We start from the raw sequence: 26,515 nt of genomic DNA on the forward strand, positions 1-26,515 counted from the left end.
TGGAACTGGCTTGCGAGGAATGTTCTGCGGCATCGATATCATGTACTCAACGCTAGCCTCGCTATGACCCGGGTCTGAGAAAGAAAGAATCCGCGGGTCCAGACCAGCTAACCTCTGCTTCCGCTTTGCTTCGTGCCTCTCGTTTGCTTCCTTAAGTTCGAGAAAAGCGTCAGGAGGAGGGCGAGGGTATGGGCGGTATTCATAAGGAGGGCGCTCCTTTTTGCACCATAAACAGGTCAAGGCGATGAACAGTGATGAAAGCATCTGGTCTATGCTGAAAGAGTTTGGTCTGCTGAGAGTCTGGTCTGCTGAGAGTCTGGTCTGCTGAGAGTCTGGTCTGCTGAGAGTCTGGTCTATTGAGAGTCTGGTCTATTGAACAGTCCGATAACAGAGTAGGAAATACTCAAAGCTGAAGATGTGTCAAGCGAGAGATGTGGCTTGACTACCGAGAAAAGAAGAAACAAGACATCGCTGAAATTGCATTTTTACACAGACCAGAAGCTAGGCAGAACTGATCGATTGGCACGAAACAAGAAGGGCGAGACACGACAGCATAAGTGATTCGTAATAGTGCTTCCGAACTTGCATCCCGTGAGGGGTATATATTCCCTGCGAGTGAAACAAGGTAGCAGAATCAAAGACACTGAACTCCTCCCACATCCGACAACACAGGACAAAGGGGCGGCCATGCTATTTGCCCAACACCCGCACCCAAAGCCACACAGCTCAAAGGACCAGTCCGCGGCAGGCAGCAAAGTGGGGCAAAATGCATGTGCTTTCATGGCTACAAGTCTAGCTCCTTGCCCTTTCCCAACGCCTAGTCATACAAGCCTGTCTAAATAGCTGCCCGCCAGAGGTTATGCTGAGGTTGCCGTCTTTGCCGTCTTCACTCATAGCTCCTCTTCCACGTCCATCTCGTCACCGTTGGGGTGGCCGTTGGACCCGGCAGGCTCGTCCTTCTTGGCCATGGTCGCCTCCTTGTCCATCATCTGTCTCGACACGGCAACAATGTTGTCTTCGATGAGCAGCTGGCCGACATCCTCCAAGTGCTTCTTTGGATCGAGCTTGCCCACGTAGCGCGTCTTGAGCTGGTCCTTGGTGAGCTCCGTCTCCTCCTTGACCCGCTTCTCGTAGCCCTCAGCAAGGCTGACTAGGTGCTCCAGTCTCTCCTTGGTCCGCTGGCCCTCTGTCCGGAAGTCCTCCATCTGCAGCGCCTCGGTCCATACGTGCTTGTGCAGGTTCATCAACATGTTCTCCTCCAGCGCCGTTTTGCGGTAGTTTATGCCAATCGAGTAGTAATGGCGGTTGAGGCCGTGGATTAGCGCCTGGATGGAGGGCTTGTTGAGGTGACCCAAGTTGGACGTGCTCTGGCGGGGCTCTTGACCGAGCATCAAGGACTGGGGGTTGATGAGCCGGAAAGCGTCGATGACAACCTTGCCCTTCACGGACTGGATCGGGTCGACGACAACGGCAACGGTTCTGGGGGTCAGCCGCTCGAAACTCTGTTGGGTGTTGATATCAACCGACGAAAGCCAGCAGCCGAAGCCCGGATGCGAGTGGTACCAGCCGACAACGGACTCGGGCCTATAGTATTAGGGTTAGCGGGGTGCTTTGAGCGAGGCAGATGCGACGCGCATCCATTCGTTCACGGCCATCCGTACCTCCCCGTTTGTCGCAGCATGTCCATCATATTCTTTTGGAAGACGTAATCGATAGCTTCGACGCTGACACCGGTTCCGCCCTGTGGCATCGCGAACACATCGATGACACGGACGGTAAAGTCGTCGACAAACTCGCCCAGCATCAGACCCATGACCTCCATGGGGACACCGGCGCGACCGTGCCGGAGCATCTTTAGGAGCGCGAGCGAGGAGATGTAAACGGTCTCGGAGTTATCGATCAGGTTTGTGTTATCCTAGAGAATCCACAGCCATTAGCCCATGGCCGCAAGAGTGCATGCTGCCTGCGTGACGAGCAAGAACCGCCGTGCAGTGCTGCGAGGTCTCGTGCTCGATGCGAAAGTGCTCCAGAATACGTACAGTCCCCGGAGCAGCTCCCATGCCCATGCCCACGGCGCCAAGCATGCTGCTGAAGCGCTCCATGATGGTGTTGGCGGCGATGGGAAATGCGGAAGGTTGAGTGGCAGGTATTTAACGGGAGAATCGTTGAATTCGCTACGCGGATGATGGGTCGAGGTGCGAGGTTGTGGAGGGGAAGCCGAATTTGTGATTGATGATGCGGCTGCTGCTTTCCTTGCCAGGCCAGAGCGCTTCACCCAACTGCTGTTGACGAAAGCTCTGGCAGCCTGCAAGCTCCCACTAGACGCACGGGTCCGTGCGCTTACGTAAGTGTGAAAGTCGCTGACAGAATTCTAAAAATGCATCTAACGCGGCCCATTTTTGCGCTACCTTTTCCTCCACCACAGCCAACGTATCGCAACCAACGTATCGCCCACACCACGCCATGGCTACCTTCCCCGACAACTGCCTCCCTCCCGAAGGCTTTTTCTAGTCTCGAGAGGCCTTATTCGAATTAATTAACGCGTACGCAAAGCCTCGAGACTACGCTTTTACAACCTACAGGTTAACTAAGGAGAAGACAGGCCTTTTAACTGTCATATATGCTTGCGATCGAAGTCGTCGACTACCTTCGTCGCCAGAGCGAGACCGCCAGAGAAAAACGACTACCCGTATGACGAAATGCCCCTTTTTGGTCCTTGCTAAAGAGTCCAGCGAAGGCTGGACTCTAAAGTATCGTCCAGATCGTCGCTTCGCAACCCATAGCCACGAGCCGAGCCTACACCCGTCTGCACACCCTATCCAGCGACAGCTCTCCAGCGGTATATCACAATTACTAGTACTCTCAAATGCTGGCCTTGCGCCAAAGGAGATCCAGACAGTTGTACGGCAAAGCGGTTCTTTAGCAACACGTCAAGACATCTACAACCGTATCGCTGAAGTCCGCCGGGACTCTTGTCAAGGCCAGAGTCCAATCCACGCACTTGCAAATCAGCTCGAGGAAGAAGGCTTCTGGAGCTGTGTACAATATGGGCCAGATAGGCATGTAACGGCAGTTCTTTTCGCACATCCCGACTCTCTTGTCTACCTTCGAGCGTATCCTGAAGTCCTCCTTCTCGACTGTACATGCAAAACAAATAAATACGGCATGCCACTTCTTGATATGATTGGCGTTGATGCAACTGGACGCTCCTTTTGTATTGCCTTTGCATTTTTAAGCGGCGAGACTGAAGAAGACTATATAGGGGCCCTTGAGCGGTTGAAGACCTTATACGAGCAGTGTGGTGGAGTTTTCCCATTAGCCATTTTGACAGACCGGTGCCAGGCAGTTATTAACGCAGCTTCAACTCTCTTTCCGTCGACAACATCTCTCTGTACCTGGCATGCAAATAAGGCAGTTCTTGCGCGGTGCCAACCAGTATTTCCAGAAGCTGAGAAGTGGAAGGAGTTTTACGGTTTTTGGTTCTCTATTCTTAACTCGCCAACTGAAGAGATCTACGAGGAGCGTTTGAAGGAGTTCGAAAATAAGTAAGGCTTAACGAACCTTGCACAAGTTGGCTATATTAAGGAGACATGGCTTCTACCGTTTAAAGAGAAGCTTGTCTCTGCGTGGGTTGACCAACAAGCTCATTTTTGGAAATACGGCTACGTCTCGTGTTGAAGGGATCCATGCGCTTCTTAAGTCGTACCTCCAGAGGTCAATATTTGACCTTTTTGAAGTATAGAAGGCAATTCGGCTTGCATTGATCAACCAACTCTCTGAATTTCGGTCCAACCAAGCCAAACAACAGATCCGTATACCCCTTGAGCTCGACAAAGCTCTATATAAGGCTGTACAGGGCTGGGTCTGATACGAAGCACTACTGAAGGTCGGGAAGCAGCGGCAACTACAGTGGGAAGACCCTCCTCCGCCACCTACCTGTACAGGTACTTTTACACGTATCTACGGGCTTCCATGTGTTCATTTACCTACTGGACGTCAAGAGCCTCTTCTTCTTGAAGACTTCCATTCGCACTGGCGCTTAATACGTGATGGGGCTCCACTTCAGCTTTTAGAGCCCCATCGTATAGAGCCAAAAGCTACGATAAGTAGGCTCCCAGCGTCAAGTACGAAGCGGGAGCCCAGTGAATTCGAGGTCGTCGACGCAACACAGGCAACACGGGCTAAGCGGCCAAGCTAGTGTACGGCGTGCGGTGAAATTGGTCATATACCGACCTCTCGGGTATGCCCGAAGCGTTATTCAGATGTTGTAAGGATTGATTGAATGGCTAGCTGGTTGCAGTGTTGGCGACACGTTGGCTGTGGTGAGGGAAAAGGTAGCGCAAAAATGGGCCGCGTTAGATGCATTTTTAGAATTATGTCAGCGACTTTTACACTTACGTAAGCGCACGGACCCGTGCGTCTAGTGGGAGCCCAGCCTGCAGCAACTGTGATTACGTAAGTTTAGACTACAGTTTGGGTGGCGCGGCGGGGCGCGGCGGGGCGCGGCGCAGGTGCAGGGCAAAAACTTCTACTCTTGCACGGCAAGCCGTGCAAGAAGTCCGCCGATTACCGTCGACTGAATCAGAAGACCATAGATGGTTGCTGGCGCCAAAAGAACTGCACCATAACCATTAGCTAGAAAAGCTTGGCAGTAACGCGATTACGAAGTATTCCGTGGGCCTTTCACAAGGACTTGGAAATGCTGTGCGCTAGTGTGTTGGTGGGATGGGCGATTGGGACTTGTAATCCGTACATGGGACTTGTAATCCGTACATACGGATACATGTGCGCATAACTTAGGTAAAGTCTAAAGCATTCATGGTTTACCACAGGCGTTGAATACGTACGATAAGGCCTTCGACTTTCTAGCCATGTTTGCAAAACAATAACGCCTAATCTAGAAATTAAAATTGTTGATAGATCTCCTCGGAGCATCTTTCACCTAACCCGCGTCCAGGTTCCAATGTTTCCGCACGTACTCTAGGGATCCTTTCCCCGATAAGATGGAAGGATAAGAGCTAAGCGAGCCAATCAGATCTTGGCAAAATCAGACTACATGCAGGAGGGCTCTGCCTAACATGGTTAGCGCCATACCTTTTCCAGCTTGCAGGCCACACTAATTCGAAGCTTGCGGGCTGCAACGGGCGTCCTGTCTCATTACTTGAGCTCTTCGCCTCCGCGATTTTGTTCCCACCGCCGCCATTCCCTCCAATCCTCCCTCGAACGCGGCGCGCACAACGAGGTTGAGAACTTCGTTCTCGGGGCCTGCTCAGCAACATGCCCGCAAATATGACAGATCCGGCTGGAGTCCAGCGCTCCGACCCGCTCTACTCGGTCGTCAACAACGACAAGAAGCGCGTAGCTTACTTTTACGACTCTGATATTGGCAACTACGCGTACGTTACGGGCCACCCTATGAAGCCGCATCGGATTCGGCTTGCACACAGTTTAGTTATGAACTACAACGTGTATAAGTTTCTCGAGATCTACGTACGTGGCAGGCGCATGACCCCGCTTCCCCCGCCGTGAAGCAGCGAGAATCGCATTCTGACAACATCCTCCCGCAGCGCGCGAAGCCGGCCGTGATGGCGGAGATGACGCAGTTCCATACCGACGAGTACATCGAATTCCTGCAGAAGGTCACCCCGGACAACATGGACAGCTTTATGAGAGAGCAGGGAAAATACAATGTCGGCGACGATTGCCCCGTCTTTGATGGCCTGTTCGAGTTCTGCGGCATCAGCGCCGGCGGCAGCATGGAAGGCGCCGCTCGCCTGAACCGCGAAAAGTGCGACATTGCCATCAACTGGGCGGGCGGGTTACATCACGCCAAAAAGAGCGAGGCTAGTGGCTTCTGCTACGTCAATGGTGAGCGTGCCCCTCCCGATCGTGCCCCTCCCGGCCTTGCGGCCACGGGGGGGAGCCGCGCGCCGGGCTCGGTTGACATCTCCGGCCGACAGATATTGTCCTCGCCATTCTCGAGCTCTTGCGCTTCAAGAAGCGAGTCCTTTACATCGATATCGACGTCCACCACGGCGACGGCGTCGAAGAGGCGTTCTACACGACTGACCGCGTCATGACGGTCTCGTTCCACAAGTACGGCGAGTACTTTCCCGGCACTGGCGAACTTAGGGATATCGGCATCGGCACGGGGAAGAACTACGCGGTCAACTTTCCGCTCCGCGACGGCATCGACGACATCGCGTACGAGACCATCTTCGAGCCCGTCATCGACGCTGTCATGAAATACTACCAGCCCGAGGCCGTCGTCCTCCAGTGCGGCGGAGACAGCCTTTCGGGTGATCGCCTTGGATGCTTCAACCTGAGCATGCGTGGCCATGCCAACTGCGTCAACTTTGTCAGGAGCTTCAACCTACCAACGTTGGTGCTGGGTGGTGGTGGCTACACGATGCGCAACGTCGCGCGCACCTGGGCCTACGAGACGGGCCGGCTGGTGGGTGTCGAGATGCACCCAGTTTTACCGTACAACGAGTACTACGACGTAAGCTCGCTTCTGTTCCCTTCCACCTTGTGCATATCTTGTCTAACGGCAACCAGTACTATGGTCCCGACTACGAGCTCGACGTCCGGTCTTCCAATATGGAAAACGCCAACAGCTACGAGTACCTCGAGAAGATCAAAGTCTCGGTGATCGAAAACCTAAAGAAGACGATTCCTGTCCCCTCGGTGCAGATGACCGACGTTCCACGCACAGGTTTCGGAATGTCGGACGAACAGGAGGACGAGCTAGACGACCTGGACGAGGACGAGAACAAGGACACTCGTGTGTCGCAGCGGCAGTGGGAGAAGAACGTCGAGCGACAAGACGAGTTTGAGGACGACGACGACGACGAGATGGCGCAGGCGAATGGCATATTCCGACCGAACGGCCGGCGTCCGGGGATTATGGACTTCCAGAACCCCAACGCCGTGGACGACGGCATGGAGATCGACAGCGGCGTGGCTACGCCTGCGGCCGCTCCCATCGACACAGCTGTCGATAATGACGAGACCATGGTTGACGAGACAGAGGAGCAAGCCGCTGAGGCCGAGACGGCTGCGGAGGAGGCCTCCACCGTTCAGGCCGAGGCCGAGCCAGTAAAGGCCGACGCCGATGGAGATGTCGACATGGCCGAGACTGAGAACAAAGAGGCATCGTCTGAAAAGAAAGAGGCCGACGAAGCCAACAAAAAGGCCGCCGAAACCGACAAGGAGGCCGCTGTGAGCCCTAAACCGGATGGCGCGGCGCCTGCTGGGTCGCCACGCAATGTGTCGGCGACGGTCGAGCCTGCCCCGGGGCCATCGTCTCCCGCGACTGCCGCCGCACCAACGGATAGTGTGGTCAAGACCGAGGAGGAGGAGGAGCCAACCAAGCCGGATGAGCCAGTGACCGACAAGAAGGAAAATGGAGCCGCCAACGAGGAGGCACAGAGTTAGAACCGCTGGCTTGAGGAGGTGGCTGCACACTTCGCGAACAACTTTTGAGGAGTTCGGGTTTTGGTTTGTCTTGGCTTGGCTTGGCTTTTGGCGTTGGGGTTTCGGGCGGGAAAAGGATGCGAGGGGTGGCTGTCACTTATGGACATTGGATCCGGTGTTTATGGCCAGCCACATGATCCCGGATTAGCGGTAGTTTTACCCTGGCGTGTTGGAGAGGGCTTGCAGCGTGCTGCGGAGACGTGCCAATCAGGTTGGTATTCGTTGTTGCTCTGCAGAAGTTCTCCATAGCGGCGTGAACCTAGAAATCCAACCGTGATTTTGACCTCTCTTGCGCTACCCCTGGGACTTGATCTTTCCTGGGACTTGATCTTTCCAACTCGTGCATCTTTATAAAACGACGACACCTACTATAAAGTGAATGAGGCGTGCAGAATTCTTTAAGACGTTTATAAGGCGCGGTAGGAGTCTTTGAGGCGTAATTGCTCCTTATTTCCCCGCCCTACTTACCGTCAGGTTGTGAACACGTTTTATGTCACGGATCGCATTCGAGTAGCTATTAAAATTTAAATTTCCGAACGTTTAATATTTACTTACGGGTTCGAGCGCGAAACCGGAAACTATATATATATCTACGGTCGAGGCTCGCCGGCCGTAAAATCGTAGTTGGACTGCTGTTGACGGTTGACGCCACCCCCTTTTTGCTCGTAACACAAGAAAGCGCAAGCATCAGAGAGAGTGTAAAGGGTCATCGCGCACTTTACAGCGTGACAACCAAGATCTTAGCAAAAAATGAAGAGCTTGTTTCTCTAGTGCTAATGTCGAACCTTGATGCACTGAAGCATGCAGTGCAAGAGAGATAGCGCGCCTTATCGGCATCTCCAAGAGCGATAAGAGATATCTGCCACTCCCGCTAGCGCTGGCGCTGGCGCTGGCGCTGGCGCTGGTGCTGCAGCGTGGGCATCCTTCCCCTTTTTAGGGCAGCGCGCTGAAGTGCCGCTTGATGTTTCTTGTGCGCTTGGCCTGGACTTGGCCGCGCCCAGCCCAGCCCAGCCAAAGCGGCGGGGAAAAGCCCTTTCCTCCTACCGATTTCCCGCGCGCGATATATGACTCTTTCGGGTACCTTACGTAGGTGGGTGGCGCGCCGCTGGCAACTCAAACAGCAGGACGTCGGCTCGGACCGCATAATGGACCCAAAGCTCCGACCTGACCTGCCCGGGGTGCCGCTGGCAGACCCTTTTCCCGGGGCATGGCCATTCCCGCTGCCAAGGCGGACTAGACGGGAATGGCGATTCCTACGGCCGCTGTTTTGGGGGGGAGCTGTCCGGCGGGCTAGCGCTCTCGTGACGGTCTTCTGTGTGCTGGCTCTGCTGGCTCGTCGGGGATGCTGGCCGGAGGCGGGCAGCAGCAGCAACGTCAACAGCTGGTGTCTGTTGCCGTGGCCATTCCGAACATGGTTCTCTGCTGCACCTGCTGACGTGTCCGGCCGTGTCGCCCACACAGGGGACGGGTTCAAGTGGCTCGACATAGCGCCCAGCCGGACCGTCGAGTGGCACCCTTGCTACGAAGACGGCTATGACTGCGCACGGCTCGACGTGCCCATGGACTGGCTGGACCCGTCGGACGACCTGCGCGTCGTACTAGCTGTCGCGCGCCTCCGCGCTGCGGCAAGGAGACAAAGCACGAATGGCGATGGTAACAGCAACAGCAACGGCAACAGCAACAGCAACAGCAACAGCAACAGCAACAGCAACAGCAACAGCAACAGCAACAGCAACAGCAACAGCAACAGCAGCGACAGCTACCGCGGCCCTGTCTTCTTCAACCCCGGCGGCCCAGGCGGGTCCGGCATCTGGTCGCTGCGCCACCACGGCCGAGACCTACAAGCCATCGTCGGCGACAACCACGACATAGTCAGCTTCGACCCGCGCGGCGTCGGCGCGTCGGTCCCGCGCATCCAGTGCTGGCCGTCGCCGCAGGCCCGGCTGTTTTGGGAGCTGCAAGACGTCGGCGTTGTTGACGCGCACCCGGGCGTGCTGTACGACGCCTTCGCCCGGGCCGGCGCCTTCTCGCGCGCCTGCGAGCGCAACCACCTGCTCGCCGTCGACGACCAGCAGGACCGCTCCGTCCTCCGCCACAGCAGCACGGCGTACCACGCGCGCGACATGCTCGAGATCCTCCAGCGCATGGGCCAGCACCGGCTCAAGTACTGGGGCTTCAGCTACGGCACCGTGCTCGGCGGCACCTTCGCCGCCATGTACCCGGACCGTGTCGAGCGCATGGTCAACGACGGTAGGTTGCACCCAGCCAGCCAGCCAGCCAGCCAGCCAGCCAGCTTGCCGCGGTCCCAGGGACACTGTCTGACGCATCTTTGAACCACAGGCAACGTCGACTACACGGAGTGGTACCACGGAGGGTACATCAACTTCCTGCACGACACCGACAAAGTTATGGACGCCTTCTACGACTTCTGCCACCAGGCCGGGCCGGCACGCTGTGCGTTCCACGCGGCCACGCCGCAGCAGATCCGCGCGCGGCTCGACGGGCTCCTGGACGTGCTGCGCACCGCGCCTGTCCTCATCGCGCCCTCTTCGCAGCACGACACGGGTGGCCCCGAGATGCCCGAGCTGGTGACGTACTCCAGGGTCAAGCGCATGATCTCGACGGCGCTGTACCAGCCGATCCGCCGGTTCCGACGCGTCGCCGAGGTGCTGGCAGCGCTCGAGCGCGGCGACGGCGGGCCGTTTTACGAGTACACGTCGGCCAGCGGCGACGACAGTGGCAGTCCGTCGGGCATGTGCCGCGCCGAGGCGGTGCCGCCGACGACGCCCGTGTCGGGGCCTGACGTCGAGGGCACCGACGACGTGTTCGCGGCCGTCATGTGCTCGGACGCGTCGGGCGCCATGCTCAACGAGACGGCCGCCGAGCTGGCGCGGTACGCGGCCCGCCTGCAGCGCATGAGTGCCGCCGCCGGATCCGTGCAGATCGCGTTCCGGCTTGCGTGCGTCGGCCGCGCCGTGCGGCCCAAGTGGCGCTTCGCCGCCGGGACCGTCATCAATAACGCAACGGTGCCGATCCTGTTCGTCGCCAACGTGGCCGACAACGTCACGCCGCTCGTCAGCGCCAGGAACAACTCGGCCGCGTTCCCGGGGTCTGTCGTGCTCGTGCAGAACTCGTTCGGCCACACCAGCCTCGCCGCTCCGTCCACCTGCACCGCGACATATATCCGCGACTACTTCCAGCATGGCGCCCTGCCGCCGCCCGACACGCTCTGCGAGCCTGACGCCGTGCCCTTCGAGGCTGCCTTTGCCGATGGTGGTGCTGGTGCTGCTTCGCCGGGCTGCCTTGGCGAAAGCGCCCGCGGCGGCGAGGAGCGGATCGCCGCTGCCGTCCACAGGCTCTCGCGCGACGCCGGCTGGCCGCTGCGGTTGCGGCCTGGCTGACTACCTACCTACTCTGGTCTGCGGGAGGGCAGTCATTCCTTTGCTTTCATTCCGTTGCTTTGCATCACCGGCGTTGCATTGCATCGCAGCCTGTGCGTTTGTTTATTTTTGACCCTTTTTCTCGTCTTTTATTTCTTCTCCTTCTCCACCTCCGGTGTTTCGGCTGCTGTGTAGACATCATGATTGCGGGTCATATCTCTTACCTCCAGATCAGTAGTTGCAGCAGTTGGATATGACTATACCCCTTCTTCTTGGTTCGCTACGATGTTATCAGTGTCTATGTCTCCTTGTCCCTTCTCGGTTTTCTCTAACCGCGGTTCCGTCTCGTCACGAATAGTTCCAAGTCTTTGATGCACTGCCTCTCTCGAGTGCCCGAGCCTTTTTTTTCACCATCTTTTCTTGTTTAAACCAGCTGTCTTTCAAGACATATCCTACGAGTTGTCAAGCCCGGATGGCAATCCCAAGATTTACCCCTTTAGTGAAAATAACTTGGCCAGAAGCGTGCCTGCAACATCAACTTTGTTCTCCCTCCCCGTCTCTATACCTGCCTAATCGCTCCTAGCCCGGGAATCGATGCCAGCTCACGCATGGCTATTAGCCGGAGCCCACCGGACGGGTTTGATCTGGCAGACGAATAGCTATGCGTGTCGACGCTAAGAGACTAGCTACAACTCCCTTGAGCTCGACGTTGCATTTCACGATTTAATCTCTGAGCCGCGATGCGACGACGTGTTGGTGGCGAGCCGTGGGCTCTCTCGTGACTGGCTCGCGTAGTCGTATTTTCTCCCAGGCTCTTGGTCTTTTATATACCAAGACTTGTTGCATATCTCTTGGACAGTTTGGCACCCGCTGGATCTTTTCACGAGCACATCACCGACGCCACGCGATTCCACCTCAAAGCAGCCCTCCGCCTACACGATGAGGCAGCGGCACAACGTCCGCGCCCTCGCCCTCTTCGGGCTAAGGCTAATGGCCCTACACCGCGCAGCCGTCGTGCTAGCAGAAGAAGAGCCGTTCGCCACGGCTTCAACGGCTATTACAGCGGCGGCGGTGCTGGCGGCGCTGTGCTTTGGCGGCTCTGTTCTGTAATTCAACATTGATTCCCAACTTGTGCTTGAATAGAATGCTTCCCGCGAAGCAGAGAGCTGTCGTCTGGCAGCGTATGCCGGTAGGGTTTAGGTACATAGGTAGGTCTTGTGTAAATGTTCAAAATCAGGGGCACATTAAACGGCCCAAGTTTTCTGCGTCTCAGCTCCTCACGTCAATAGAGACGATTACCGTCCCATAATGATTTCGACCAAACAAAGAATAATTGGTTGATATTGCAGATTTGATCAAGTTGAGTTCCAAACATCCTGCATTCGGCACGCCAAAGGGATTTGATATAGTGAGTCGTGCCTCTGTCCTCGCAATCAATGGCACAGGGCAGCAGGGCGATCCCGTTTCCGGCCGGTACCGCTATGCTTAGTGTTAGCTAAGACGAATGACTGGAGAGGCTTCTTTGAGAGCCCGTAGCCAAAACAATATCCTGCTCTGCAGTCTTTGTCTCCAAATCTAGCGCAGATAGGATAAAAGTGCAATCTACAGAAAACAAAAGAAAACGTCAAAAGAGACTATGGCCCTCCGCACTTGATTATAACCTGAGCCTCCTAGGGCACTTAAAACCCTCAACGCACGTATCTTTAGATGCTTCCTCACAGATATCATGAAGGCTAGCAGAGACGTAGGCGGTTAGACACCCTGAACCTGAATCACGTAAGTCGTAATCATGCCCGCTCACAGATATGGCCGGAGCATTTCCTGGGTGTGGTCCCAAATCTTCTGCTGTGCCTTCTCCCGGAGAGCGGCCATAGTCTTTGCGTTCTCGACGCTGTCGCACGTGTACTTGGCGAGAAACACCCCGGCGGCCTTATTGCCGCGCGTGTTGACGCCCGGCTTGCCGGTCCACGGCACGCCGCGGCCGCCAAAGGAGGCACTGGTGCACTGGAACAGGTTCCGCTGTGCCGACGCGTCGTCGGTCATGGAGAATAGCCGGACGAGCGGCTCGAGCACGAGCCACATGAGCCAGTCCGTGATCGAACCCGCATCCCGGCCCCTCAGCACGTTCCCCGTGCTGACCCAGCCGGGGGAGGAATGGATAAAGGTCACGTCGGAATTCAGCTGGGCCAGCTTGTCCAGCCCCACCGAGTTCATCGTCCCGTACTGGAGCTGCGCCTTGCCGCCCCAAAAGTTTCCGGGCCGCTTGAGGTCGATGTCGTCGAGGTCGACCCACGTCGACTCCATGCCGCCGGCCAGGACGCTGATGACGCGGGGGGCCTCGGCCTGGCGCAACACAGGGAGGAGGTGCTGGATGAAGAGGACACGCGTGTAGTACTCGAGGCTCTGAGCGACCTCGACGCCTTCAGCCGTCTCGGTGCGCTTACCAAACGGCGCGTAGCCCGTGGTGAGGAAAAGGAGGTCCACGCGCGGCTCCTTGCTCTTGATGAGCCCGCACACCCTCTTGGTCTCGGCCAGCAGCGACACTTCGGCTTCGGTCCAGATAACTTCGGCTCGGGCATTGATGGCGTGCAGCTCGTCGATGAACGCGCGCGTGCGCTCCTCGGCGCTCTTTCGGCCGACGAGGTAGATTCGCGTGCTGGCGCCCGTCTCGACGAGGGCCTTGAGCGTGAGCTTCCCGATGCCAGCCGTGCCACTGACAAATACGGCGACGCGCGGGGCCGTGGCGTCGTTGATGAGCGCGTTGGAGGCTTTTACTTCTGTGAGAGCAACCATTGCGTAGTCGGGGGATGGATGCTGGCGTAGTCGGGGGGATGGATGCTGGCCAACCCAGTTTCTTATGGTTGGGCAAACAACTTCGGGGAAGGAGAAACTTCGGGGAAGAAATCAACATGTAAAGAGGCTTTCGAATGAAACCATCTGGCTTCGAGCTCGTGCTATGTTATACCTCAGCCTTCGGGCTCTCGGGGTGTGTATTGACGCCGCAAACACGTGTCTATCCCTGCCTACCTCGTAGGATGCAGCGCCCAAGGCCACTGCGTGCAGCCCCGCGTTTAGGCCCTGCGAGGTTTGTAAGCAACGGTATCAATCACGATGTTGGTTGAAGACGTGTCTGGGTTCACTGCCTGCCGGTTCGCTGCTGCCCAGGTATTGGACAACGAAGCAAACCCAGAAGCCATAAATATGTCCTGTACTGGATGATAGTCTTGAACTCCATACTCCTTGTTTGAAGGGTAAGCGTGCCAAGATTTCATGCACCGCTAAAGACTGGGCCTGACGGACAGGTTCCGTCAGACAGGGGTCTCTCCACCTGGCCCTTTACCCGGGGGACCGTCTTCCAGTTGATGTGTCAGTGTGTCAGAGCTTTGGTCAATTTCGACAACGCAAGGACGAATCACGAATGGTACCACGGAAATGCTGCCGCTTCTGGATGGGGCAAGCTGGCTGTGCAGCATCGACTCGGGACATATCGAATGTGTTATAAGGGGTTATTCCACATCAGGTGTCGCGGGCCCTACTGGCCCGCTCTCGCCGCGGTTGTTGGTTATTTTACGAACCAACCCCTGTCGAGATCGCGACCTCATCGATGCTGCCGAGATCGCTAAATTTCCAGAATGCAACCCTGGTGCACTTGCCCCTCCACGCTGGAAAGTTGGCGGGGAGCGTTTCTGGGCAGATGCTCTCTCTAACTGGATATTGTCGTCGCGAGCCTGCTTCCGCTAAGTTTGTTGGCCTAGAACCATGGGTCGAGAGCTGGAGGTTCTGAAATTGGACCGTACACGTACAACTCGCTGCTGGTGGGCAGGCCTGGTGACATCGTGGAAGGCTTTGCAGAGAACGAGACAGCAGGTCCGGGCAAAACGTCGACGAGGAACCCGGGGAACCTGTCATCTCCGCGCTCGCGTTCGGTAGCATCCCGGTCTAGAGCCCCTCCTTCCACGGTTTGTAGAGGTACAAAACGAGAGCAATCCCGAATTCTAGATATTGGCAGAGGGGCTTTGCCTTGCCCAGGCTCTTGATGTTCTGCGACCTCCCTGATGACGAGACCCCAAGGCCTGAATTGTCAGATCTCCCACAAGCATGTGGTCACTTGTCCGCTCGTTTCTCGTCACTTCCTTGATGACTTGGACGTCTGCCGGAGAGCTGAGCTTTTCTGCAACAGCTCAGCAAAGAGGAGAAGATGTTGACATGTCCGATGTCGAATTCGTGCCAATCCCGCCCCGGCAACACCACGATCAGGGCCCCCCGCTACGTCTGCACCCCAGGGCAGAGCGGGACAGTGTCAGCTATAGCGGAAACTGGTGTGGTGCGTCGCAGCACTCGACTCTGTCCGATCCGATCACCAACGTCTTTGGATACTTCACGGCGCCGAGTTTGACGTTGCGATCGAACGTGCTGGCTCCACAGTTCGCCGCTGCGTGGGTAGGCATCGATGGTGCAAGCTGCAAACAAGCCTTGCTGCAGGCGGGCGTGACTACCATTGTATGATGCAAACCCTCGGCGTCTCAGTGATCGATCGAGTCAGGGGCTCATATTCTGTCTGCAGGTCAACTCGAACGGCGGTCAAAGTGCTTCGGCATGGTGGGAATGGTACCCCGACTCGGCCTACACCATCAATGGTCTCCCGGTCAAAGCCGGCGACTGGATTTCGGTCAACATCACGACGAGCTCGCCGACATCAGGCAAAGTGGTCATCACCAACGCGCAGAGAGGATACGTGATGGTCCTCACCATCTCGAACGGGCCCAGGTTGTGTGGCCAGGATGCCGAGTGGATAGTCGAGGACTTCTACGATGCGAAGGGCCAAGTGGCCCTGGCCAAGTTCTCCGACGTCTGGTTCGAGGAGACGGCTGCCGTGACGAGTAGGGGGAGACGGATCGGCATCAACGGAGCCGCCATGGTACAGCTTCAAGACGTCGATGGCGCCATAGCATGCGCGTCGTCGAAGTACGACGATTCGACCTTTGTCGTGTCATCTCCCTAGATTGCATTTGTCGTCCTGCTGTGCTTTAATAGGGGAGGTCTGGCGTCGCCCATGGATCCTGTGAAGCGCGTCGTCTATCGATTGTGCGTATGGTGGAGGCGCAGGGCGGAGAATAGCTGAAACAAAATAAATGGCGTGTTCAGAGAAACCTGCACTTAATGTTACAATATTGCAACGGATGCGTGGAAGTTGTGCTGTTCCGATCGCATCGACTTGGAGATTTTTCGGAAAAATAGGTACGAATTGGGTTGAGGGACTGGAACCTGCTCTCAATTTGAGTGGCACACTCAATTAGGCCATATTGCGTTTTCGAGAGGCCTGGGCCTTCTAGTACGAGGACGATAGGAGTGCTGGGCTAGGAGAGGCAGGTGGGGCGGGGCATGTTTTGGTGCCTGGCAGCCCCGAACTTCAGCCGCATCTGCAGCGCACGTCGATAGAACCTGGAAAACAGACTCGATTCATTGAAACGACATGCACATCCCAAGCAAATGGACGTCCATCACCTTATCGTCTGATGGTGTGATTGTCGCACCAGCATGTCTGCTGCCCGGATCGCCACTACGCGCGTTTTGGCAAAAGTCGAGCCCGGCACCAACCGGGTTCCCATTGTTCCTGATCCCCACCTGCCGAGTCAATCGGGTCCAGCCAGGGTGTTGGACATGGCTATTCGCCCGTAGACCCGGCGACTCGGCAGCTGCTACTAGTGGCTAGCAGCGGCTGGTATTCGTGAGCAACAAAGTCATCGAGATACGAACTTGTTGGAAGCCCATTGCGGTGGGTATCCTTTTTTTTTTTTTTTTTTTTTCGCTAGAGCCAGTTATTTCCTGGGCCTGAAAGTTATGACGTAGGTACGGAGTCACTTAGCTTTCTGCTGCCCTGGCCTGCAGTCAAGATCCACACATACCGCAAAATCGAATCTTGACGGCCCACCGTGGTGGCGGCTAACTCTGTCGATCACTTCGCTGCCCGAGAACATGGCGGGCAGCGTGACTGGCGCAATTGACAAGCTGGCCAAGCGCTGGCATGTTTTTGCGGCGGTGAGAGGGAGTATTGCTGCCCTAACCCAGGCTGCTGGACGCAATGGACGGGCCAGAAAAGCTAAAAGGTCGGATTCCGCAAACTCAAAATTTCCCTCTTCCCGCAGCACGGCAAGTGCAAAGTGCTGAACATTGGAGGAAGCCGAAAAGCTCGTAATGGAAGGCGCCTTCCTCGCTGCAAGACAGCTTGAAGCTTTTCTTGCTCCACTATTGACGCATTCTTCTCGTCGCATCCATGTCCCCCAGGTTTGGTGCAGGCAGGTCCCTCCTGCCCCCCTTTCGCCGTCTCCGCCGAGCGTGCACTTTGGCATCCAGAGAGAATCCTGCGACTCCGGCGCCCGCCCGCTTATATCCATGGCAAAGTGGAGAGATGGCCTCGTCAGGACGTCGAGAATCGCCCCCCATTTTTGTTAACCGGCTGTCAGGGTCCACACCTCTCAACTCAGGCTGGACAAAACCACTTCGCCCTACCAAATCCCCTTTGCTATCGCTGCATCTTTGTCCTACCCCGCGCCTCTTTGTCGAAGGTCGACCGGCCGCGTATCGAACATCCACTGTCGATACACATGCCACATGCTTGCAATCCCAGACTCAACGTGATCGGCAACACTTTTCTGAGAAGAAAGAGGTACTGCGGTACCCTCCTGACGCTCGTTTTTGAGCTTTTTTATTTTATTTATTTTTGCTTTGCTTTGCTTTTACAATTTTTCTCTTCTCGCCGCCATGGCGTCGCCGTCGTCAGCCGGTTACTCGCCCGCAGGCAATGGAAGCGACGAACTCCAGGAACTCCAGGAACACGAGGAACAGCATGTAGCGCCACCGCAGCGGCAAGGGGAGGATGGTCAACCCCAAAAGAGCAAGGAAAAGAAGAAAGTCGGCTTTGCAAACGAGTCGCACTCGCAGCCGGGCGATACCCTATCAGCGCCCCCTCAAGTCACGCCAGGAGACAGCCAGCTCGAGGGCTTGGACTACTTCTCCATGTCCCCGGGCCGCGATAGGTCTAGTGGTTCGACGCCCTTGGAGTCGGAAGGCCCCGCAAAGCGCGAGTCTTTTAACCGGGCCGAGATCACTGCTGCCCTGGAGAGGATTCTGCACCCTCATCGCTCTGGCAGCCCAGTGCCGCCAAGCAAGCCGCGTCCCGTACTACGCAAGCCGGCCGCCGTCGACAGTCCAACAGACCAAATCTCTGCGTCGAATCCGTCCGAAGTAGAGGCCAAGAACCGTGCCGACCGGCTTGCGTTTGCTGTGGGAACATCTTCGATCCCAGGTTCCAGGAGGACATCTCGGTCCGATGATGATGGTCCCTTCGATGCTGACGCCTTGCTTGGGGAGCCCGAGTCCCGGGTGACGGGCACCGAGAGCCAAGACTTTGCTATCCATGCAGAATCGGCCGGTCTCAGGCCGCGTAAACGACCGCAGGAAGCAGCCAACGACCTTGTGAGATCTCATACGCGCTCGTATAAGGCCTCTCATACGCGCCGCGTGACTCCCTTTGCCCACCCCCCTCTCACCCCCAGCCCCATATTCGTCCCCGGTACTGGCGATCGGTCCGGCACGGCTACCCCGATCCCCGATGACCAGGAATATATCCCGCGGCCCCATTCATACAAGGGCGGCATTCTGGGCAACTTGCTCAAGTTGTACAACACAGACGAGAAGAACGGCGGGCTAGGTAACGAGCCGACTGGTCCAAGCACCCCAAGCTGGACACCCAACCGCACACCCAACCGGACACCGTCTAGTACCCCCCCTACCTCGAGGCCAGGAACCCCGCGCGGTCGGCCCGGGCTGGGGTCACGGTCTTTCTCGGGTAGCACACTGGCGGGATTGATGGAGTCATCCTTCATATTTGCTGCTCCTGCATCCAATGACATCTCTGGGGCCGTCTCTAACAAGTTAAAGCAAGAAAAGGAACGAACAAGGAAACGGTCAAAGTCAAGACAGAACCTCAAAGAATTCCGCATCACCAAGCACATAGCCGAAATAATCAGCCGGCATCAGTACCTGCTGAAACTATGCTACGCCTTGATGATGTATGGCGCCCCAACCCATCGTCTCGAGGCTTATATGACCATGTCGGCTCGTGTTCTCGGCATCGAGGGCCAGTTCTTGTACCTGCCCGGCACCATGATCATATCTTTCGACGACAGCAACACGCACACCACGGAGGTCAAGATTGTGCGCGCCCCGGGGGGCCTCGATCTTGGCCGTCTGCGTGACGTACATGAGATCTACAAACAGGTCGTGCACGACCTCATGGGCGTCGATGAAGCCACAACCAAGCTCAAGGAGGTCATGGGCAGGCAGCAGAAGTTTGTGGTGTGGTTCCGAATACTGCTTTTCGGGTTAGCGTCCGCATTCGTCGCCCCGTTCGGCTTCGAGGGCCGCTACGTCGACATGCCTATCTGCTTCATACTTGGCTGCATGGTTGGATTCCTGCAGCTGCGGCTCGCACCCGCCAACGAGCTGTACGCCAACGTCTTCGAGATTACGGCCGCAGTCTTCACCTCATTCCTCTCGCGGGTTTTCGGCTCGATACAAGGCGGGTCCATCTTCTGCTTCTCGGCCCTGGCCCAGTCGTCAATAGCCCTGATCCTGCCCGGTTACCTCGTTCTCTGTGCGAGTCTGGAACTCCAAAGTCACCAAATCATATCCGGGTCTGTGCGCATGGTCTACGCACTCATCTATTCTCTCTTCCTGGGCTACGGGATAACGATTGGGTCCGTCATATACGGGTATATCGACGAAAACGCCGTTAGCGATGTCCACTGCTCGACGAGGGAGGAGTGGTATTACCAGAGGCCCGGCCAAAACTACTATCTTCTCTTCGTCTTGCCCTTCACGCTGTGTTTATGCGTGATAAACCAGTCCAAGTGGAAGCAGACCCCGGGTACGTTGACCAACCCCCCTTCCCTCCAAACTCTATGCCAAGCCGTCAAGGGTTTTATCCCTTGTAACGAGGACTAATGTCGGCTGCAGTTATGGTGTTTATTTCCTTGGCTGGATACTGCGTCAGCAGCTTTTCGGCACGGTACTTTAAGGGGACCAGCACGCTCTCGAGCTCGCTCGGCGCCCTCTGCATCGGAGTCTTGGCGAACCTTTACTCCCGGTGCGGCCGCTACGTGCAGAACCAGATGCTGGACATCTGGGAGCGATATATCGAGCCCCGAGCTCATCTGTTCACTGGGAAGAAGAAGCGGCGCGCTAACTTCTACTCGGTGACTGTCGACTCGGACGATCTAGACGTCGAAATAGGTCGCGAGAAGACCAACAGCAGCACCACGCCTCTCACGAAGCATGCCCGCAGGGTTGGATACGGATTGGCAGCGGCCGCCATGCTGCCTGCTATCTTTGTGCAGGTGCCGTCGGGCCTGGCCGTGGGCGGCTCTCTTTTGAGTGGCGTGACGAGCGCGGACCAGATCACGCGCAACGAGACACTCCTGGCCAACGGCACTGTCATCAACGGCTCGTATACCACGACACAGACGACCGACTTGAACAGCACGTCGTTCAACGTTTTATTCAGCGTCATCCAGGTAGCCATCGGCATCTCGGTCGGGCTTTCTCTCAGCGCTCTGATCATATATCCATTTGGCAAGCGGAGGAGCGGGCTCTTCAGTTTTTGAGAATTCAGCCTTGCGCTGTGATTGGGCACACCCAAGGTCACCAGTGGGGATGGTTATGACGGCCCATGACTAGGGAAGAGGGCTGATAATTCATGAAGGTGGTACGCAGGACATTCGGGATAGCGCATGATTGTTTAACAGCTTAGATTTTGTAATTCTAGGGACCCTATAGCAAGGATTAGTTTAGATAGTTCGAGATTTGATAGACGAGTCTCTGATTTAGGATAGTGAAAGACATTTGGTCTTAACTAGAGGAGGGCGTTGAGCTTGGCGTTAAACTTGGCGTTAACTTGGCGTTGAAACTTGGCGTTGCATGTATTAATCAAAATATCAACAGATTCCTAGTGTAAGTGTTACTATCTGTTCTTCCTTTCCAGCTCATAAGGTTTTTCTCAGACATGAGCATCACGCGTATCACCTCGAGAGCACGCGATCGGCTACAGCCGCGATAACGCTGCGTCTCCCTTGTTGGCGTGGTACCTTCCAAGATCTAAATGGTCTTAGTATCTTACGACTCGCCGTAAAGGCTTTTCGCTAAAAGAAGAAATAGCTATTTGAGTCCATATTTTAGAATCCTAGAGGTCTATTCCTTCTGTAGAAATACCTATCAAAGACCCTTCCTGGCCGGTTCGTTTGGTATTTTCTTTTCCTTCGCAAATACCACGCCAACAAACATTCAGGAATATGTTTGTCTGCAGGGGAGACGAAAACACCGTTGAATTTGCGGCACACTGTTAACATGACCGTTTCGCCAGCTTCACCGTTGCGGCGGCGGCGCAGTCTATTTAAGGGGAGCTGTGCCTCCCTGTCTATTGGCAGCTCTCGCTGTCGCAAACATTTCGCAACGCGTGCATTCCGCAAAAAGCATCCCTACCGAGTCGTCGCGCCAAAATGTCCCGACGCCCCGTCATTGTTCTTAGTAAACCTATCAAGTTGCGCGACCACAAAGAGCGACAACGAAAAGCGGACGAGGACGATGAGTTACTCGCAGATGATAATATCGATAGTAAGCGGAAAGTATGTTTTCGTCTGCAAGAAGAGCGGTTTCGCGTATGGCAAACGATGCGGCTGTAAGTAATCTCGCGGGTTATGTTATTTGCTCTCGTTAACGATAAAATATTAGATTCGTTGAGAAATATAAGGGTGAGAACTTTTACCGGATTTGGTTGGGTCTTTGTAAGGACCAGAAACGCGAAAAGACTATCATAAGGTCGTACTTTCGAGATTATGTTGAGTCATCGCAGAAAACCCGCCCAGCCTTCGAGAATGGGGACGACGAAAGCCAGAGTATCCAGACGATTACCAGGACGAAGACCGTAATATCGCATTGGAGGAACTTGGTTGTAGAGGCGGACAACACGATCCTTAGAGAAAAGAGGCGCGACGACCCCAGCATACGTGGGCTGTGGAAGTTGAGGTGGGATAAAGGGGATTCTAGAGACAGCTCGGTAGCTGATATCAGTAATGTAAGGAGAGTCCGACTTCAAGATGGCCTCCCCGTGCTAATACGTTTAGTGGATCCGGTCGGATCTCGCAGATATATTCGGCTTAACGCGCGAATCGGAGCTTTCATTCACGAAGGCCGAGACAATATCCGAAGTTTTTTAATACTCCTCGATACCTTATGGACGCGGGCTGAGGATGTACCTTATCCGCCTGAGTTCTGTGTCGCGCTCTACTTGACGCTGGTCCCCGCAGGCCTCGGATTCCGGCCGGGTTCGTTAATGAAGTTCCGATACAAGCATATCCGTCTTCTGGTCGTCCCGGACCCAGAGAACCCGTCGCAGAACACGATAGTGGCAGAAATCACAATAACCTACGATAAGCTTCAAATGGCAGATGCCCGAGCGTAAGGGACCGGTACTATAAAAGCAAGGTATAATTACTCACTTCTTCGATATCTTTAGCATACTAATTTTCTTTAAAGCGTAACTTTTAAAGTTTTCCTCGCTCCCTACTAGTTCGTCTGTCTTGTCAGCCTCATCGCTATCCAAGCCATCGCCGCCGGTGCCTTTAATACCCCCTTCGAATCTCTCGACGAGATACTCCGCCAGCCGAACCTCGAACATACCCGTAGTTTAGTGCTCCATTGGAAGGATGATTTTATAGATCGTGAGATGTTTCCGATAAACTACCCCTCCTTTTGGAAAAAATGGTAACGTAATTGCATAGCGAGTGGCCATGTATAGCGAGTGGCCACTCTCCCCACCCCAATTGAGCTTTCGCACGACACACTAATACCACAAAAAAAATGATCAATTAAAACTACTTAGAATCCAATCCCTTATCCATTTTCACATCCTCCTGGCACGTACGAGAGTTGTGTCCTGTTTTGCCGCAATTGCTACAGTGCCGTGAGCCTGCTGTATTGCTCCTTGTACGGCCACCTCCTGACTGCTTTTCCTCCTCTAGTAGGGCGTATGCATCCCTTTCAGCTAGAATATCGCTTGCATCTTGTACAGTCAATGGCCCTCCTGCTTGGATACGACTTTTTTTTAGCCCTCTGGCGTTTACTTAGGGCTGTATTTGCCTCCTCAAGCTCTCGTATACGAGCCTTCATCAATACTACCTCGTGTATAACCTTCGTTGTACCCTTTACAATTTGGTCAAGGGCCTCAAGAATTGGGGTTGGTGAGCTGCTCTGATGCCTGGTAATGCGATCCTTGATGTATGTTGATTGTAGAGAGGCCTCAGTAGCATTCTGTGGTGTCTTAGAGACCCAATTGTCGTACGAGTCCTCCGGGGGTCAAATGGGACAAGGCCTGCCCCTCGGAAACCTCCTTGTACGTTTTCAGGTTTGAATGTTGCTTGAAATGCGTTGTAGAAGGCGAGAAAGAAGTCGGGCTTGGTGATGTGGTGAATATGGTTGCACATTAGCTTCTCGATTTCCTTGCTATAAAACCGCTTCAACACACCAAAACACCCGATATCAAGTGGCTGAAGTAGATGAGATGAGTGCGGAGGCATAAAAAGTGTTATAATGTTTCTTTGCAGTATTTTTCGAATTTGGCCGAGTGGTGGCTCTCATGCCCATCAAGGATTAGGAGACGTTTTCCACCTATTGTATAACGGCGAGAGTGTTGGTCGAAGTGCTTAATCCAATCAAGACCAATCTGGTTATTCGTCCAACCAGTTTCCGAGAGATCAACGGTCCAATCGGGGGGGAAAGGGCTGTCGCGATACCAACTTTCGAGGTGGATTTTGCTTGCAACCACCACGTACGGAGGGATGCTATTACCACCCGACTGTACAGCCTGGATCACTGTAGCCCATTCCCGATTACCAGGCTGGATCTTCTTAACCCTCCTACGGCCTTCAGACGAAGTAATAACAAGCATCGGCGAAATTTGGCCCATCATAAACCCAGTCTCGTCAAAGTTCCAGATATCCGACTCAACAATCCCATGTTTCGCGATTGTATTACGAAAAAGGTCAAACCACGCGCCAATTATCTCTGGATCTTCGCATTTGGCTCTCTGGTAGTCGTACGGACGCGTCCAACGCATCTGGAGCCCTGGTTGTCGTCGTACGAAGTTTGAAGCCCAGCGTAGTCCGACGCGTGACGCGTAGCAAATTGGCTATATCTTCAACCACATCGTATCCTGGCGAAAATCGTTGCTCATATAGGTCAAGAACCTTTGTACAATAACCTGCTCTTCAAGGGGATTGAGATTCCGAGAGTTGGCGATAGTGTTTGCTGTGAGGACCCGTCCACCAAACTGGCCCTCAAGCAGCCAGAGCCGCCCAGAACCCCGGGCCTATCAGAAGCCGCCTCGAGGCCACACCTACCCCACTGATAGATGAAAACTTATTCGCGAGCACGCGACGCGTTGTTGGACTTTTCCTTCTTTCCTTCCTCAGTTTAGAATCTTCGTCGATAGCACCCAATGGACTGAGTTCACCTCAATGCCTTGCCCTGGTCGTGACATTTGCTCGAGGGAGGATTCTCTTTAATCGCCGCTCAAGTGTTTTTCGGGGTACCGAATACAGTTTTGCAGCTGCAAAGGGCTTTAGTGATTTATTGCGTTCCATAGCTTGGACGGCAAGCTGTATTTGTGCTTCATTTCGTTTAGGTGGCATTTTTAGTTTTTTTGTAGTGTTGGTGTGTCGGGCGAAAGTTCAATTGGGGTGGGGAGAGTGGCCACTCGCTATACATGGCCATTCGCTATGCAATTACGTTATCGTCTATGGCTAGTATCTGGCAACCGAGAGCATTAGCGACCATATTCCCTCCGAGTCGGTGCTGGTTCAAAACTTGACGGTATATTAGCCTTTTGTAAAGAGATATTCTATTGACCTAATATTATATGTTCTTCTAGGCGTTTTGACGCCGGCTTTACGGTCATAATTCGTGGCCAACTCCGAGACTATCTTCTAACAAAACTACCTTCCCGAAGTACTCCGAAAGAAGTAATGCCGATCATATTTGGCATAGAAACGGCAGGGATACGCGGCGAGCTTTAGAAAATATTACGGAGCGCGACTTTAAAGAGAGACGAGAATGCTCCGATATACGTGACCGTTAACGAGGTGAAGAACCTTCTTGAAGAGTGTCACGGCCGGCTTGGAATGAGGGCGGAACTCCTCTATTGGGCGCTATAGACGAAGATTCTAAACTAAAGGGAAAAGGGAAAAGAAGCTCAAAAGCCTCCCCTCGCGAGATTCTTCCAGGACGTCTCAAGGTGGGGCTCTGGCTGGTCGGGTGGATCCACCCAACTGGCGTCTGATTAGTCTAGTCAGAGCGTCTGGGAGGCCTGGAGGACCAGGCCCTCACAGGATGAACGTCAAGCCGAGGATCTGATTCGTGATTTGCCATTCGATACGGCGGTTGAGGGCCTTGAAGTCATCTATCGTTGGCTCCTGATGCTGCGCCGCGCTTGAAAGGTCGAAGCAGGCCTCAGGTTGACAGATGGAAGCGATGTACGCACCCCGGGCTCGCTGCTCAACGTACTGTTGTTTGGCATCAGCCGCGCTGTGATCGATAGGTCGCAGCCTTACGGCCTGTCCCTTTTGCCGGAGGGTAATCGTATCATGGGTTAGGGTAGCGATTCCTCCGTTGAACGCCAGGGGCTCTTCGGGGGTTAGAACCTGCTTTGGTTTTGCGTTGAATGCGGCTTTCTTTAGCTCTTTTTCTTCAAGGCGGGAAAAGGCTTCAGTTGACAGGCCGATCGTGTCATCGGTCTGCATTCCGACGCAGGCGAATTCCGGGTTTTCCGTACTGGAAACTAGCAAGCAGGGGTCGTACGTAGACACCCTCATCTGGAGCCTCTCCAAGTGGTGCCTATGGTAGGTAGCCCACCAGTGGGTGCCTGCCTCGGCCAGGCCGTACAACGGCTTGATTACCCGCATCACGGTGCCCTCGGGGTACTGGTTTTTGATCTGCTTGGGTAGGTAGGCGAGGATTTCGCGGTTGAGGGCGGTTTCGGACTGTACGTAGGCTTGCGTAATGTCCCTGAGCCAGGCAACCATACCGCGTTGTAGAAGGGAGGGAGCGAGAGCGAGAATAAGGCGTTGACTAGCCCGCTGGATCGTTGGCGACTGGGTCAAAATGGACTCTTTCCCGTTATCTGCGTAGCCTTGGATAACCAGGCGTGATTTTTCGTAGGGCTTGGTGGTGATTTTGCCTTTGACTTCGTTGACGATCCTGGACTTGAAGATGCGTAGGTCCTGCCTCTGGTCCTGGTTGACGAATTCGAATACCCCTCGGGCGATGAGGCTATAAATCTCCCGTTGAGTAGACTCTTCGAATGGCGCGCCAGGCGTGGTGATCTTGCCTTCGGCGCGCAGCTGTACCGCTAGTACGGCATCTGCCTGCTCCTTATTCGTCATGAAGCTCTCAGAGGCTCCGGCTTCTTGAAGGAAGACATGTGGCCGGGTTCGGGGCCTGCCGCGGGTGCGCTTTGGGGGGGCGACTACGATTTCCTCTTCGGCTTCGTCCTCGGGGACTGGGCTAGGTTCCGGCGTGGCCGGTGTAGCTGCCGGTGGCTGACCCGG

The 26,515-nt window shown here is 55.0% G+C and overlaps 8 protein-coding genes across 8 annotated transcripts; 6 read left to right on the top strand and 2 right to left on the bottom strand.

Annotated features, from left to right (window-relative positions):
- Positions 1-447: 447 nt before the first annotated feature.
- On the bottom strand, positions 448-2,271 carry B0T26DRAFT_689324 (JAB1/Mov34/MPN/PAD-1 ubiquitin protease-domain-containing protein). Its single transcript, XM_060441030.1, has 3 exons — positions 2,040-2,271; positions 1,662-1,915; positions 448-1,584 (listed from the first exon to the last, which is right to left on the bottom strand). The coding sequence occupies exons 1-3, from the start codon at positions 2,100-2,102 to the stop codon at positions 891-893; spliced, it is 1,011 nt and encodes a 336-aa protein (XP_060303544.1). The 5' UTR covers positions 2,103-2,271; the 3' UTR covers positions 448-890.
- A 2,877-nt stretch (positions 2,272-5,148) lies between these two features.
- B0T26DRAFT_819936 (uncharacterized protein) lies at positions 5,149-7,765 on the top strand. The gene is made up of 4 exons (XM_060447396.1): positions 5,149-5,490; positions 5,568-5,868; positions 5,961-6,502; positions 6,559-7,765. The coding sequence occupies exons 1-4, from the start codon at positions 5,278-5,280 to the stop codon at positions 7,435-7,437; spliced, it is 1,935 nt and encodes a 644-aa protein (XP_060303545.1). The 5' UTR covers positions 5,149-5,277; the 3' UTR covers positions 7,438-7,765.
- Positions 7,766-8,945: 1,180 nt separating this feature from the next.
- Positions 8,946-10,748, top strand: B0T26DRAFT_607332 (Alpha/Beta hydrolase protein; the record flags this gene model as incomplete). The annotated part of the gene is made up of 3 exons (XM_060435837.1): positions 8,946-9,052; positions 9,155-9,726; positions 9,817-10,748. Coding segments are annotated over 3 exons (1,611 nt in total), but the record flags the coding sequence as incomplete, so codon positions are not given.
- A 1,047-nt stretch (positions 10,749-11,795) lies between these two features.
- On the top strand, positions 11,796-12,049 carry B0T26DRAFT_746544 (uncharacterized protein; the record flags this gene model as incomplete). Its single annotated transcript, XM_060444706.1, has 2 exons — positions 11,796-11,962; positions 12,019-12,049. 2 exons carry the CDS (start codon positions 11,796-11,798, stop codon positions 12,047-12,049), a joined length of 198 nt encoding a protein of 65 aa, XP_060303547.1.
- A 604-nt stretch (positions 12,050-12,653) lies between these two features.
- Positions 12,654-13,649, bottom strand: B0T26DRAFT_670932 (uncharacterized protein; the record flags this gene model as incomplete). Its single annotated transcript, XM_060439247.1, has 1 exon — positions 12,654-13,649. One exon carries the CDS (start codon positions 13,647-13,649, stop codon positions 12,654-12,656), a length of 996 nt encoding a protein of 331 aa, XP_060303548.1.
- Positions 13,650-14,776: 1,127 nt separating this feature from the next.
- On the top strand, positions 14,777-16,190 carry B0T26DRAFT_78526 (peptidase A4 family-domain-containing protein). Its single transcript, XM_060446770.1, has 2 exons — positions 14,777-15,356; positions 15,421-16,190. Exons 1-2 carry the CDS (start codon positions 14,955-14,957, stop codon positions 15,856-15,858), a joined length of 840 nt encoding a protein of 279 aa, XP_060303549.1. The 5' UTR covers positions 14,777-14,954; the 3' UTR covers positions 15,859-16,190.
- A 1,428-nt stretch (positions 16,191-17,618) lies between these two features.
- On the top strand, positions 17,619-20,521 carry B0T26DRAFT_631455 (uncharacterized protein; the record flags this gene model as incomplete). The annotated part of the gene is made up of 2 exons (XM_060436348.1): positions 17,619-19,785; positions 19,875-20,521. The coding sequence occupies 2 exons, from the start codon at positions 17,619-17,621 to the stop codon at positions 20,519-20,521; spliced, it is 2,814 nt and encodes a 937-aa protein (XP_060303550.1).
- A 704-nt stretch (positions 20,522-21,225) lies between these two features.
- Positions 21,226-22,374, top strand: B0T26DRAFT_798456 (uncharacterized protein; the record flags this gene model as incomplete). The annotated part of the gene is made up of 4 exons (XM_060446948.1): positions 21,226-21,527; positions 21,558-21,591; positions 21,645-21,987; positions 22,183-22,374. Exons 1-4 carry the CDS (start codon positions 21,413-21,415, stop codon positions 22,372-22,374), a joined length of 684 nt encoding a protein of 227 aa, XP_060303551.1. The 5' UTR covers positions 21,226-21,412.
- Positions 22,375-26,515: the final 4,141 nt, after the last annotated feature.

The sequence above is a fragment of the Lasiosphaeria miniovina genome (assembly GCF_030549165.1).
Source record: "Lasiosphaeria miniovina strain SMH2392-1A chromosome Unknown B0T26scaffold_1, whole genome shotgun sequence".
Classification (NCBI taxonomy): Eukaryota; Fungi; Ascomycota; class Sordariomycetes; order Sordariales; family Lasiosphaeriaceae; genus Lasiosphaeria; species Lasiosphaeria miniovina.